This window comes from Pelodiscus sinensis, chromosome 14, assembly GCF_049634645.1.
Source record: "Pelodiscus sinensis isolate JC-2024 chromosome 14, ASM4963464v1, whole genome shotgun sequence".
In the NCBI taxonomy this organism is placed as follows: domain Eukaryota; kingdom Metazoa; phylum Chordata; order Testudines; family Trionychidae; genus Pelodiscus; species Pelodiscus sinensis.
The window spans coordinates 34,676,222-34,692,111 of NC_134724.1; the positions used below are offsets into that span (position 1 = coordinate 34,676,222).

The 15,890-nt window shown below is 48.5% G+C and overlaps 1 protein-coding gene across 4 annotated transcripts in view; it reads right to left on the minus strand.

Moving 5' to 3' along the window:
* Positions 1-2,290: 2,290 nt before the first annotated feature.
* C14H15orf39 (chromosome 14 C15orf39 homolog) overlaps positions 2,291-15,890 on the minus strand; it is a 52,593-nt gene continuing 38,993 nt past the window's right edge. For 3 of the 4 annotated variants that reach the window (XM_075897403.1, XM_006126260.4, XM_006126261.4), the window contains one exon: positions 2,291-5,627. In XM_075897403.1, coding sequence (XP_075753518.1) covers positions 4,780-5,627 — 848 coding nt within the window. In that variant the 3' untranslated portion in view covers positions 2,291-4,779. Of the gene's footprint in view, positions 5,628-9,323; positions 9,358-15,890 lie in introns of all 4 variants that reach the window. The other variant, XM_006126262.4, reaches the window with a different exon arrangement.

Sequence of the window (15,890 nt, forward strand, 5' to 3'; positions counted from 1 at the left end):
GCCGCCCCTGCCAAAAAAAAAAAGCAGCAAAACTTGTTGAGAAAAAAAAAAGGAAATGAGCGGGCAGCAAAACTTGATGGGAGGGGAGGGGAGGCTGGGTCGCCTCACACCCCCCTGGAATTTCTTCACACACCCCAGTTTGGAAACCCATGGTCTACTCAGTCCATCTAATTTCTTCCTTGGAAGTAGCCAGCCACGGACAGCAGCATCCCTAAACCAGTCTGGGGAAGGTTTCTGAGGGCGAGATCTGGGCACAAGCTACTCCCAGTGCGCACACATTCCCTACCCACCGCACCCCCCCCCCTTCCAACAGCCAACAGCAAACTGCTGTGTTGGGATCTCACAGCTTCCCCCATCCCTCCCGCTCCCTTTCCTGTTGCTAACGGCCAAAGGAGTGCTGGGACACATAGTCCCTTCCCTACTCCAGGGCCTGCTTTCTAGGCAGTGATCTGACCAAGGAATTACTTGGGTTGGTCGGTTACGTCAGCAGGGTCCTCTCTCCTCAGCCCTTTGGGCTCCCACTGGGCAGAACCAGCTGCCTTCCAAATTGGGTTGGGTCTCTCAGTCACCAGGAAACTGGCTGCTAGAGTCCCCATCTCCAGGCTGTTGTCTAGGGGTCCAGGCTGCTAGGTGACATCACAGCTGCAATAACTTACCCTCTCTCACCAGCTGGTTAAGCATGCCGGGAGACTGAGGCTCACACAAACTATTCATGTAAAGCACTACAAAAATCCTCACTTCATCACAGAGGGAACCTACAGAACAGTGCAATTTATCCATGGATCCATCCCCCGGTCGCTGGGTCCCAGCCTCTGGCAATCAGAGGTTTAACGGCACCCAAAGCATGGGATTTCATCCCTGACCATCTTGCCTGAAAACTGTTGATTGACGTATCCTCCAAGGACTGATTTACTCTTTTAAACCTAGTTATATTGTTGGCCTGCACAACATCCCTTGCCAACATGTTACACAGGTTGACTGTGCACTGTGTGAAGTACTCTCTGAAAGATGGCAACAGTCAATGTAAGCAACACAGTATCTACAACTGATACTGCGTTGACCTAACTACATCGATGTAAGCGCTACAGCTCTTGCAGTTAAGCTGGTGTTGTGAGCGAGTTACATCAGTAGCATATGTATTTTAGTGTAGATGTTTACAGAGTTAGGGCATCATAAACTGCCTTACGTCAACCTAACTCTGTAGGGTAGACCAAGCCTTTGTTTTCTATCTTTACCTGATTATTGATCCATGAGAGGTATTTCTCTGTTATCCCATGATTGACTATTTTGCATAAGAGCCTTGTGAAGTAAGGAAGGTACAGAATGACAAATGACTGCAATGAATTAATGGGTTGGATTTTAGTGTCATGTAGAAAGTGTTTGAGCTTGTAATATCCTTTCAATGCTCTAAGCTGAAAGGTGTAAATTGGGGAGCATACTCTATAGAAAGTGAAGGTTACAATGTTGCAGAAATTGGGTTCCTGCAGACTGGTATAGTGAAATTTTGTCCTGTACAGTATTATTGGCTTTTAGCTATAACCCCAACTGATACTTGTCTCTTGAATTCATTTAATATCAAAATGTGGTTATGCAACGGACTATACACTTAAATAACTGTGGCCTTGGGCAGTGCCTATGTCAGGGGAATTCTCCTCTGGCCCCTTGCAATATTTTACATCCTCTCTGTACCACTTCAGCAGTGCATAGTTGGAGGCTGCACTTGGGGGTCCAATGGTATGGTCGCCTCCTCTCCTAAGAAATTAGGGTCAACAGCTGTGGAGTAGCAGTGGTTGAGGTCGAGGAAAACTAAATGCAGTTTGATCGTCTGCAGCATTTTCAAAAAGGGATGGTGGCAAAGTGCAAATATAAGAAAGACCCAGTCAACATTCAACAGGGTAGCAAGGTCTTCTCCTGCTCCCACTGTAATAGAACAGCCTTCTGCTTCAGTAGAAACAGGATAAAACTCCAAAGGCCACTTTGTTTGTGTATGTACATCTGTGTACTGAAGCAAACAGGATTTAGCCTACGCCACATCGCCTAACTTATAAGGCATCGAACTGGGCTTCTAGGGCTCTGGTATTATTTCTGGCTTTGTCACTGATAGACTTTTGGCAAGGTGTTTTCCCTCCCTGTTCCTGTTTCCCCTCTCACTCATCAGATTTAGATTACAGGCTCTTCATGCACGGAACATTTCTGACTCTGGATGCAGATAGTGCCTTACACAACTGGGCCAGTGATACATTGGGTCAGGTGCTATTTTAACAACACAGATAATGAAAAATCCAGAGTATTCAGAAACAAACCAAAACACTTTAATCAGGGCGAGGCACCTTTTAAGGTGGTCTTCTTACAAAATATTAAATAAAATGAAGGACTCTCTCCCACTTCAACTCTATACAAAAAAATTACAATATTATTTACAAACACTGGTCTCCGACTCACTTTACAATGCTACTCACAGACTGCACATGGCAAGAGTGCAAGAACGGCACAGAGAACCCCTCCTTCCAAGTCACCTGCACGCTCCGTACAAACATTTTAAAAATAAAATGGTACTCAAGGCAGCAGCAGTGACTGCCTCCAGAAGCAAGAAAACACCATTGTGGAAAGAACAGTCCACTGGTTTTAGTTTTGTCAATTTAAAATAAATACTTCCTGTAGTGGAAAAAAATCTCTTAACTTGTTCCTCTGCTCCCCCAACTGTGTGTGTAGAGTCTTTAAAGGCCTCTGCTTGTATACTTATCCACCAGGCAACAGCCAGTCCTGATTGGTTGCCTTGTGAAGCATAGATGTGTCAGTTCTTAGCCATTCACTTCAGCTGAGGAGGGGGAGACTTCACTACTGCGTCTGGAATCATTACAGTGTGATAGGAAGTGAAATGATTGCTGTTCTGAAGACGTATCTGAGGTCCTTCTCCTCCATCTGACCCCCATTGTATTGGTACATTATGAGAGTCCCCATTTCCTTGTCAAGTAAAAAGGATCTTCACCAGTATGTGCATTCCCTCAGAGCTCCTTGAAAGACAGCCCAGAGTGAGCATCCAAGACCTGCATTGTAATCGGGTTGGAAAAAAAAAATCAGTCTTTATAACCCACACAGAACGTCTTTCAGCTACGACATAGGAATTGAGTTCCTAACCGGTGACACCATCTCACTCCACCTGGATCCAGCAAAGTTAACAGGTGAAGCCGAAAGTTTAAATAAATTAAACAAAACAAAACAAACAGACCCACAACTTCAAGGCAGCAGCTCCTTACAAAGGTAAGTTCATAATGTTTGTAAAATGTTTTCATTTAAAATAACAAAATCAGTCCTGTAACTGTGGAAGTCAGACTCGATATTCTGTATAATCTCTGCAGCCCTTCATGATTAAAAAGGACAGGATGTTAAAGCAAGAAGCTCCATTTAATTAATAGAATACCTATAAAGTAGAAGGGAAAAGCAAATATTGGCTGAGCATTTCAATGAAGATGTGTAGGTAGTAGTAGTTAGAGCACCTCCCTGCTTGTTAGCTTTTCTTCCTTTAGGGCACAAGGTGAAGGTCGTCACCCCCACCCCCCCCCCCACTACAGACACTGAAACCAAACAACCCCGTTATTAAAAAAGGCTACTTCTGCAAATCAGATCAGCTACAGATCAGCCAGTCTAGGCTGAAAGGAACAAGGTCTAAAATCAGCAATGGAACACTGAACCAGCTACTGCCTCTGTCCCAGCGAATTAGTGCTGTGCAGTCTGAAGTCTTCTTAAAAAGCACCCACCAGCAATCCCACTCATGCTGCTCCGGGACCAACGGGGCTGCTGACATGAGCTGGCTTAGCCTGCCTCTTGTAGAGAGGTTCCAGGTCCATGGAAAATGCACTTTCAAAACCCACTACAGAATATTAAACTAAAAGGGAATATAAAAAAAACCAAGCAACTGTGTGAGTTGGGGGCAGGAGGAGGTATAGATGGACCAGATTCAGCACCCGTTTAGATCCTGTGGAAGCTCAAGCATAGTGTGTAGTAAATCACAACATTTGACTGTAAGAGGCAGATCCTGCTCCAAGGAAAGCCATGGCCAGACTCCATGGCAACAGAATAAAGCCTCGTGTCGAATTGTAACTCAGCTTCAAGGCTTTTGTGTCTCCAGCAGTCCAGCAGATAGCCAGGAGGGATCGCTCTTTTGTACGGCAGCCTGCACCAATCACCAGTCGGGTGAGCGTGAAAGAGCCGAAATACATTCTAGCTGAGAACAGAAACAGACGAGCGTGGTTGGGAGGCTGTATAAAGAGAGACGGCCCAGCAGACGCAGGTAGGAGCAGAGATGAAAAGAAAGGGTGCCTAGTGGAAGAACAGAGTGGCCTCACTTCTTTGCTGTATTCCTGAGCTACCTGTGCTTGGTGTGGTGCCCTCTATATGCTGCTGGGGTTGAGAGCCCAGCTTCCAGAAAAGAGACTGGTCTCCCCAGTGGGGGATGTCCACACCAATAAGGAAAGATGGGACATTATGGAGCAGAGACCAGCTTCCCCCTGGCCTTCTGTGTGGAATTTATCTCCCAGACTTCCTGCTATAGGCACAAGGCACAGTGGTGCTTTGGTGTCCAGTAGGGGGAGCAAGGGTGCCGGGTGCGGAGGAAGGAATGATTGCATTTCGTCGAGGCATTTCTCTCCACACTGGGTGCGTTTAGGCCGTTGACAGAGCGGGGAGCCTGGTGGGGAAGACAACAAAGCAAGCCCCAGGCTCTTTTCTTTGAGTTGGAGCCAACAGTGCGGTGAGCCACAGGACTGGCCAAGGCCACGTTCACTCATCCACTTTCAGCCAGCCCTTCTTATAGTCTTGCAGGATCTCCAGGTAGTATTGCCACTCGGGCTCGCTGTCATACTTCACCTCATACACAGTCTTGAGGGGGTCCTTGTGACGCTTGTGGATTCTGAGCACCACCCCCTGGTACCAGGCCTCTGTCTTGTCCTTCTCCTCGTACAGATGTTTGATCCGCTTGCCCACCAGTTCTGGGTACCTGGATGGGGAGGTTGAACTCTCTGCCTTGTGCCTGAAGGTTTTGCTGAGGAGGGAGCAGCCTTGCCTTGAAGCTACACCCCTCCCTTTTATCCCCCTAGTGCCACGGAGAGCAGTCCTCTGCACTCCATGAAGGACCCTCTGGAATTTGATCTGGACCACTGAGTTCCGGAGGTGAAGAACCCTTGATGTGCTCCTAGTCTTCCTGGATGCCTTACTGGTCAGCTTCAGCTGAAGGGTCCTACAAGGCTTGTGGGTTTGGAGAAGTTGCCTCTTGGCATCAGAGGACAGTGAGAGTCTATTTGGCTTTGAATCCAAGGAGCTGGGAACAACTTGGGAAGATGCTTTTCCGTCCTTGAGCAAAGAGTCCCCCTCATCAGGAGAGGGGCAGCTTCCCTGAGGCTTCTCATCAAGCAGCTGGGTTTGCTCAGGCTCCATGGCAGCAGCTTCCTCCTGGAAAGGAGACCCCTGCTTAGATGAGGTCACAAACTTTCCTTTCCTGGGCTTCCCCTTGGACAAGCTGGCTGGCATTCTGGCTATTGCACCCATCAGCCTTCCATTCACTTTCTTCTTCAGGTAACCCACTGTTCCTTCTTTGCTTTCAGCCATCAGAGTGCCTGCACCAGGTTCACCTAGGTGAGGAAGAGAGGACATGGTCAGTAAAGTCAGCACCTTCAGCTGTTTACGACAAAGCTCTCAGTGCAATGCCTGAACCACGGGAGGACAACAGCTGCAGCAACTGAAGCCAGAGGCACACCATAGAATTTCAATCCTAGTCTGCTAGGCCACATGCAATGGGTTCCATCTCCTCCTCCTATGGGGCTCCCTTCCAATGACCTGAAAGAGCCTGATAAATGCTCCATAAAATCCAGCCCCTGTAAAGATGGAGCATTCCCTGCTGCATTCCTCTGACGGCAGTGCCTAGGAGAACTCCTTCACATTGAGGAGGGAGAAGAGAGCATACCCTTGTACTGTGGTAACCCCCACCCCAGGACTAGGATGGGGAATTTGAACCTATGCCATTCGCTACTGGTGGAGACTCTACCATGGGTTTTAAATGGCTGTCATGGAAGTGATACCTTCAGATTATAGTGATTCTAGCAATACTGTGCTAATGCCAAAACCTGGGCTTTACTGGTTCCTGCACCAGCATGATTTAAACATGGCCTGCTTGTTCTGCAGCTCTTCAGTTTTCAGTTAAAGGATCAGGGTAACCTTCATAGCTTGGATAGGAAGCCACCTCTGTGCTGCTCCTCCCTGTTCTAGCTCCTGCTTTCCCCCCAAGCGCATCAGGAAATGGAAGCTGTCACAGAACGATAAGATCTGATCTAGGATATCACAGAAGTGTGGGGCTGGGAGAGGCCTTGAGAGGTCATCGAGTCCATTTGCCCCCACTGAGACAGGGGGACTATACTTTGACTGTCCCTATTTGTCTAAACTGTTCTTTTAAACTTCCAGCGTTTGTGACCTAGTCCAGTGCTTACTGGTCTTCAGTGCTAGAAAGTTTTTCCAACATAATCCAACCTAAATGTCCCTTGTTGCAAACTAAGCTGATTAATTCTTGTCCAGCCATTGGAAAACAGTCAATCACCATCCTCTGAAAAAGACACAAATCAGATCTCCCCGGCCTTCTTTCCCCTAGACCAGTGATCTCCAACCTTTTTAAGCACAAGATCATTTTTCTGAATATAAGCGCAATCCAGGATCTACCTCACACCCGAATACCCTTGCCTCACCTCCTTTTTGCCCCTTCTCAAAGGCCCTGCCCCTGCTCACTCAGTCCTCCCTCAGCCCCCCATCCTTCCTGCTTTTCATCAGGCAGAGGGTTGGACCGCAGACTCAGGTCTTGGGTTAAGGGACTTGGAGTTGCTCTGATCAGAGCCTGGGGCAGGGAGTTGGGGTGAAGGAGGAAGTTCAGGGGACAGGCACTGTAAGGGAGTTTGGGTCTGGGGTAGCTCAGGGCTAGGGCAGGGGCTTGGGGCCTAGGAGGGGTTTATGACTGGGGCAGGGGCTCTGGATGCAGGCTCCAGCTGGACACTGCTTACCACAGGTGATGCAGTGGGGCTAAGGCAGGCTCGCCCCTGCACCACTCTCAAAAGCAGGCAGCAAACTCCCTCCATCCCAGGCCCTGTTGTGCCCCCCTCCATTCTGTGGAGATAAGCTACAGGGCAGGAGAGGAGGCCCTCTGACATCAGCGCCCGCTCCTCTTCCTTCCCTGCCCAGCAAGTGGGGGAAGGCGGAGGCAGCTCTAAGGCAAAGGGCAGAAGGTGCACAGCAGTGGGAGGAGGGGCAGCGGAAGTGCCAGCATTTGATAGCCTCTTGGCCAAACCAGTCAAGATCCCCTGTCAGAGGCTCCAAGATCTACCAGCAGGTCCCGATATACTGGTTGGTGACCACTGCCCTAGATTAAACATGCCCTGTCTTTCTTCCTTTCCTCATAGGTAGGGCCCTGCCTTTTCCATTTTTATTGTCTCACCCTTTCCAGGAATGTATCTGTGTTTATTACTACAACAAAAACAGGTGAAAAAACTATTGAGAATTTTTCTGGGTAAATATTGGGGTTTATTTTGGAGGACAGAAGAATGGGAAGGGGAATATAGATTGCACTAGATTAATACGTTGATTAATAAAATTCAACATGGTTTGCTACAGATCTTAAAACTCTTAATACGCAATCTCTATATATTGTTTTAAGAAAACAATATAGCTCTAATCCCCAAATCAAACTTTTCATTTGAATAAGCAATTTACTGTTGTAGACTTAGAATGGTTAGCCTGTACATATTATAATTGGGCCACACCATTTGAAGTGCAGACACTCAACTTCATCCTTTTATTGGTTCTGATTTTTTTTTTTAACTTTCAAAGGCTTCCTTGTGTTCTGAGACATATACTGATACAGATTTTCATTTTCGTCTCAGTTTAGTGTCAGGTTTTTAAACCATTACCTGCTGACAGCTTGAAAAGTGCATATGGCAGGAGTGAGTTTCAGAAGTACACATGCTTCAGAGCTTGCGTGCATGCCTCTTTGTTTACTGGATACGACTTCTAACCTCATATGTAGCCTTGCTTCAACAGGCCACTTTGCATATGCTTACAGAAGAATGTAGTATCGCACATACATCTCAAACAATGTGTGTGAAAAAAACCAAGAATTTTTTTACATAATTGACAGATATAAAGGTAGGGTGAAAACTGAAGAAAAATGCTTTTATAAAACCCAGCATTTTTCCAGTAAAAAATGGGTTTAAATTGAAACCAAAGGGCCTTCCTCATAGGCTAGCTTTTCCAAACCTCATAATTTTTTTGCTCTCCTCTGGAGCCTCTCCAATTTGCTCATGGCTTTCACAAAATGCAGTACCCCAGACTGGATACAGTACTTCAACGGAGGCCTCACCAACACTGAGTAAAGTGGAACAATTGCCTCCCGTGTCTTACATACAACACACTTAATTCATCTTAGAATCACAATTGCCTTTTTCACTGCAGCATCACACTGTTGTGTCACTCAATTTGAGATCCACTATAGGCCCCAAATCCTTTTCAGCAGCACTACTGTCTATCCTGCCATTCCCCAGTTTATATTAGTTACTTTATTTTTCCTTCTTAAGTCTAGTACTTTGCACTCGCCTTCCTTGCCTTTCATCCTGTTGATTTCAAACCAGCTCTTCAATTTGTCAAGACCTCTCTGAATTCTAGTACGTTGGAGGATGGGATTAGCAAGCCCTTAACGCATGGCATCATCGGCACATTGCAGCTATACTGCAAATGAAAATATCGAGTAGTACCAACCCAAGATCCACTCTTTGGGAGCCTCCTGAGGTGCATCCGCCAAGTTTAAGAGTGAGCCACTGAAAATGACTCTTGGAGTTGGGTCTTTCAACCCTATGTGTTAAAAAGGGAATTTGCAGAACTAACCAATGTTCTCTTAGTAAGAGTTTGAAGTTGTGACCAAGTAGTGTCCAATTAGTTTGGGTGGGATTTTCCAAGGATCCCAAAGGATTTGGGCATCCTTAAATTCCCGTGAAAGGGATTCATTCTGGATGAGATTTTTGAAGGGTATATTGAGAGGAAGAATATGTTGAGAATGATTCCAATTTGCCAACATGCTCTAGACCAGTCATTCCCTTTCATCTACCCCAGACAGACTGTTACATACACAAGGGCAGATGTTAGCCTGCTGTCCAGCATTGGGATGGAAAGCCAGGTGTTCCAACAACAGTGTCACTTCATCGCTGTGACCCACAAATAACAGGGGGGTTCTCCCAACCTCGTGGTTTCAGTGATTTTTAATATATTTAAAACACACACAAAGAACAAATACCTACTTGGAGGCATGCTGGCCAGCTTGTGAACTTGGACCTGTAAGAAATAAAGTTATTGGTAATCATCTGAAGCAGCAGCAAAGGTGACACTATTCAAAGGCTACTAGGAAGGGGCAGATGGAGCTAGTTACAGTAGCATCAAGGTCTCTACTTTGGAACAAGGAGAGACTTACACTTGGTTTCTTCAGGATGCAAATGTAGATTCCCGGTAGAAATTGGAACAAGCTCTTTCCCCTTAGCCACTCAGAGCCCTGCATGCCCTATTATTAATGTTGCAGAGGGATTTCATCAGGCCTATGGAGCCTGGCATAATCTTGGCTGATTTGCATTGGGACTGGTATGGAATGGAGGGTTCAATCCCACAAAGGGAAGAGCATCTCCAAACCAAAAGCATTCAGCACCTTCCAGGCCAGGCTCTGGAGCATGGCGAGTCCTTTGAAGATAAAATGGGAATCGTATCCCCACTATACGAGGGGCCTGGTTCAATATGCCTTCCTTGGGGGGCCTCTACGACATGGCAAGAGATGCTTCCCTTGCAGAAATCTAGGCTGGCTCTGGGTGCGGATGCTGACAACACACCATATTTCTGGTAATTAAGGCTTTCAGTGGAAATAAATCTGGTTAGCTCACACAGAACCCTTCCGACACATTCCATATAGGGATCAGACTCTAGAGACTTTGCCTTTGATTTAAGCTTGGCCAACTGCCTCTGCCTACATAAGATGATGCACGCTGAAGTCTCCAGAGATGGGCTGATGTCAATGACACATTCAGTGACTGTTCATTGTTGACAGCCATTGGCGGAATGGGAAGGACAGACCTCAACACCTCATTCCAACGCCAGGGCCTCCAGTGATGTAGTGCTCCTTTGGTTACTGCACTGCCAAGTAGGGAAGTGAATGTTTAACTGGTTAACCAGTGGGGGCTGGAGCAGCCCCCCCACCTGCCGTGGGCAGGGACATGTCAGCCCCACCAGAGTAGGGGGGCGGCTCCTGCCTAGCAGTACCCTCCTCCCCTCTCCCCGCTGCTCACCCCGTTTAATTGGTTAAACATAATGTTTAACGGGTTAACCAATGAAACCAGATTTTCCATCCCTGCTCCAAGGTCAGAGGGGCAAGCACACTCCTTATGAGGGGGATTTATCGTCAGCACTGGAGAAGCTGTGCCAGTGAAGACACTCTCAAGATATCTTAAATTTACAGAATAAAGGAGTAACAGCAAAGACCTCCAGCCTTCTCACCGATGGACCCTAGAGGCGACCAAAGCCCCAGGTCAGCAAAGCACAGACACGTGCTTCACATTAAACCTGTGCTAGGGATGTAAAACCCCATTTAATTGACTAACCGGTTAACCGAGTCAAGGGGACACGTCCACCAGGCTGGGGCAGCTTCCTCCCCAGGCAGGGGCTGCTCCAGTTCAACCAGAGCAGCCCCCGCCTGCACCACTGTGGGCAGAAGCTACATCGGCCAGGACACCCAAGCAGACCCTGTCTGCAGAGCATCTGGACCACAGGTAGGGGCTACTCCAGCCTGGTCGGAGCAGCCCCTGTCCATGGGTAACCGGTTCACCAGTCACATCCCTAACACGTGCTTCGTTGCTTTGCTGAACAGGCCCTAACGACTAGGAAGACATTTTAACCACCACAAAAACCAGGTGATTCATAGTCATAGCAGTTAGGGGGCAAGATTTTTCAAGATTCTTTGTGTTGTTTTTTAATTCCAATCCTCTGCTGTTACAGGCTCATAGGTGGACTGTTAGCAGCTCAGAACATCTACTTATAGGCCTGTTTGGGGATAACATTCACAGCCAAAGTGTACCAGAGCAATGCATTCAAACGGAGATGGTATCCCTGTCACAGGGACAGAATACGTCCCTTTAAAATTCAGGGACCACCCAAGATTGTAACCATCCACTTAAGATATAAAATACATGAAGAAAATATAGCCAGATGCAGTGCATAGGCAGAGCAGGACAATACATCTCACTTACAGTCTTCTACAGATAATATCAGAGCAGTTTGCTGCTTCCTTATGCCCCAAGCTGTAACCACATGTTGCTCTCCAGATTACAAGTTTCTCTCCTCACAACACAGGGCCCATATCCCAGCAGTGGTAGAAGATGCCATAGAAAAGCAAAAGGCGCTGCTATGGGCATATATTGCCCAACTTGGCCTACCCTGCCCCATGTTAAATAACCGCTCAGGCCCAAAAGGTAAAGCTACTGCATTTGAATCAGAACAACCATTCTGCTTCAGGTGCTGGTTTTAAGATTCCCTTCGTGTCTTCGTCCCTAGAGAACACCACATGACATGCAGCAATAAGGCCCTTGAACTAGAATCCTCGCTCCTGCTCAGCAGCAAGGGTCTATCTCCACTTGCTGGCTAGCAGCTGCCCATCCCCATGGACCCTGGTAGCAGTGAGCAAGACGTGAATGGCTGGCTTGGCGGATGGAACTTAGAAGCAGGCTATTATGTTTCATGGGCAGCGGCAGAGAGGGGAAAAGAGTGTTAAATGCCAGAAGCAGGACTGATGGCACCCCAAGTTACACTGTGACACTAACCCCTCCCTTCCCCCATATTCACACCCTGCCGGCTGCTGTAATAATCTGTATATATAAAACGCTTTGTGAGGTGTCGTTAAAAAACGCCCCACTAATCATGAATATCTGAGTGCAATGTGTGAAGACGTGACTCCAGTTTCTGTAAACCACATTATGCCAGAAAGAGTCAGCAAACATGGCTGGCCTAGACCAAAGGAATGTGTTTTCCACACGTGGGAGTTACTTCCAGTACTTTGGAAGTCAATAAGAATCTATTTGCATATTGCCTAACCAGACCCATCACGCTAACAAGGGGTGGAGGCAGGACTCACGTAACAGCTGAGGGAAAAGATAACATTGCATCTATGCCCAGCAGGAGAGAGGAACTAGGACTGCCAGGAGTCAACACTGGTGCAGGCTCCACATGCTGCCCCCACTGCAAGTGACAGCTCCACAGCCCCCATTGGCTAGGAACTGCAGCCAATAGGAGCTGTGAGGTGGCACCCGTGGGAGAGGGCAGCATGCAGAGCCGACTGGCCACCTCTGTGCCTTGGAGCCAGAGGACGTGTCGCAGCTTCCAGGAGCCACCTCAGGTAAAGTGCCCCTGGAGCCCATTTCACATCCCAAACACCTCCCCCAACCCTGAGCTCCCTCCCACACTTCAAACTTGCACCCCAACCACCTGTCCCAGTCCCGAGCTCCTTCTTACACCCCAAACACCCTGCACTCCCCAGCTGGAGCCCCCACCTCCTCTTGCGCCCCAACCCCTTGGTCCAACCCAGAGTCTCTTCCCATGCTCTGAATCCCCCCCAGTCCAGCTCACCCCAAACACCTCATCCCCATCCCATCCCAGCACCCTGCATCCAGCCTCCAGTTCAGTGAGAATGAATGAATGGGGGCAGGATCTCAGAGAAGGGGGGGCAAGGAGAAAGACAAGCGTGTTCAGTTTCTCCCAGAGAATACACTGTAAAGATTTATGGGTCTATAAGGATGGGAGGGAGGGGAGCCAGGAACCTTGAGGGATAAGCAATTGTATGCAATGTTGCAGTGTTATAAAAGTGTGCACAGCAAGGTCTTTTCTCAAAGCCAATGACACGCTGGTCAATGCCATTGTGAATTGTATCTATTAACACGACATGGGGAATCATGGAGGCTCATTGTACAGTGCCCAGTCAGGAGGGAACGTTACCTAAGTTCCAGAGCAGTCGCACAGCTGCCTATTTAGGAATAACGGCATTGCACAAGAGGGTTTTTCTTGCGCAAGAAGGGGCCGTGTAGACAGCTCCTTCTGGTGCAAGATCCTCTTCTGCAAAAATGGCAGCTCATTAGGTATGCAAATGAGGCTCAGCAATAGTCCACGCTTAGCCTCATTTGCAGGGCTTGACAAACTATAGAATCGACTCGCCCGTGGCGAGTAGATTTCAGCCGCGTGCCCCGTTTACCGGCGGCGCGCGCATGCACAATGCGGCTCTTGCGCATGCGCAGTGCGGGGCTGGTGAGCGGCGTTCGCCGCCGTTAGTCAAGCCCTGCTCATTTGCAGATTTCTTGCACAAGACGCCACGAGTGTATGGTATCCAACCAGTTCTGAAGCAATAGCCACTACGGCTACGTCTATACTGCAATGCTATTTCAGGATACCAGAGTATCCTGAAATAGCTATCGCGCGTCTTCAAAGCAAGCCCGTTATTTTGGGCTCTCGATTCTGACGTCCCCATAAACCTCATTCAACAAGGAGTAAGGGACGTTTCAGAATAGCGCTTTTTTTCAAAATTTGGCACTGTGTAGACCAGTGATCCCCAACACGGTGCCAACACGGGGGCATTCATGTGCACCCGCCAAGTGCTCGGGGCTGGCCTGGCCCTGGGCACGTGGCGCACGCATGGTGCTGGAGCCGGCCCCGGGCGCATGGCGCACGGCGAGCTCCGGCCCCAGGAGCGCCGCGAATTGGCCGCCTGCGCTCTGGGCGCGCAGCGCTTGGAGGAGGCCCCGCCCCCGGGCGCGCTGATATGGGGGGCCCCCGCCCCCAGGCGCGCTGCTATGGGGAGCCCCGCCCCCTGGCACCCGGCGGGTGTATGGCCACGCCCCCTGGCGCCCAGCAATCTCCAAAGGTTGGGGACCACTGGTGTAGACAGTGCTAAATGATGAAATAAACGACTTCGAACTAGCATCGAAATAAGATATGCAATTTGAGCTATGCAAATTGTGTATCTTATTTCAAGTTACGGTGTAGTGTAGATGTACCCCATAGAGGCTACTGCTATCGCGAACTAACCACACTCAACTGGTCAAGTAGTCACATGTGGCTAGCAGTGTTCCCTCTAAGGTGCGCGGCAGCACAGTTTCACAGGTGATGAATCAACCCCTCCCAGTCAGTCAGCTCAATGCACGGACCACTGAGCCTCCGACTGAGCAGGGCCAATTAATCACCCGTAAAGCTGTGCTGCCGTGCAACTTAGAGGGAACGCTGGTGGCTAGTGTGTTGGACACCACGGTTTTAGACTTCTAGATGTGTGTTATCACACTTGTTTCACTTGTAACCTTTCTAGCTTTATTCTTTCTACTTGGCATCACTTGTATCCTATTATTAATAAATAGGTTTTATTCTTACTATAAATCAACTCAGTGAAGTGTTTCAAGGGGAGTGTGTTCACCCTAGTTACAGTAATGAAATCTCATGCGTTTTTGTGCCTCTAGAGGAAGAAATCAACCTTATTTCTCTGAGCTGTCCAGGAGTGAGCTGGGCACATTGTTTTGGGGAAATTCAGGAATGGAAGTCTGTTGGGGTCACTCTGATGGTTGTAACCAAGGCTGGTGGAAGCCAGAAGGAGATGGTTGACCAGCCTGCTCTGTCCCCATTCAGCATATGCCATACACCCTAGCCCCCTCATTCTCAGCCCCCTTGCCTCCCTTGCTAGCAGGGCACTGGGGCAGCTGGCTGCAACATCGTCTATGCATGTTTGGGGGCTGGTTCTGCCTTCAATTCCCCTGACACAACAGCCTTGGGGCAAGGGCAGGAGCAGAGCTGGCAATGGAATCCAGGCACCTCACTACATGACATTCCAAGCAGGCCTGAGGGCAGACGTGGAGGGATGGGCACATTTACAAGCATCACATGAGACGCCCAACACGGGGTCAACTGAGGTAAACCAGTAGAGGGCAGGATGAGAATCTGGCCCACAGCCATTCCAGAGCTGTCCATCTTGTCTAGAGGCAGCATAGCATGCCCAAAGGATGTCACTAACGATAGCATGTGTCAATTGCAAGACGTATCATTCAGCCTCTTGAAATTATAGTTTTGAACCCTCCACCCATTGAATGTTAAAATGTGGGGCTTAGCTGGCTGTGGCCGAATACTACTGAAAACTAGTGATAGACTCCCACACTATTTACATCGGGGGGGGGAGACCTTTTTTGGGTTAGGGGCTACTGAGCACAGAAAAATCAGAAGGGGCTGCACTCAGGTGAGAATAACCCCCCCCCCCAAAAAAAACCCCCACAAACCCCTCACTGATGTGGCCCCCGACCGAGAAAGAGAAAGACACTCCCCGGCATTCTCTTGACACAGCAGAGCCTTGGGGGTCCCAGGCTAGTAGATTTTGTGTGCCCCAGGGGCTATAGGTTCCCTAATACTTGAGGGGGGAGCCCCGAGCCTTGGGGGCTGGATCCAAACAAGCCGGGGCCACATCTGGCTCCCAGGCCTGAGGTTCTCCACCCCTCATTTACATTTTAAAAGTTTTAAGAGGGAACTCTTAAAAAAGCCTCCTATTTCGAGTTTTTTCAGCCCCATCCATACTATGGTTAAAAGTGGGCTTAGACAGGGCCTTCCCCCCCAAAAAGATAAAACAGATAAGAAAAGCCCATTCTGAAAGTTCCCACCTCTCAAATTTTTGGGTGATTTGGAACCTCTAAGAAATCATGAGAGTCCGATTCCAAGGGGATCCTGCATGGCCCTAACTCAATGCGAATGCTTTTGGAAATGTCACCATAGAGTTTTTTCTACTTCTCCTTTTTGATCTGTCCTCCCGTCTCTTG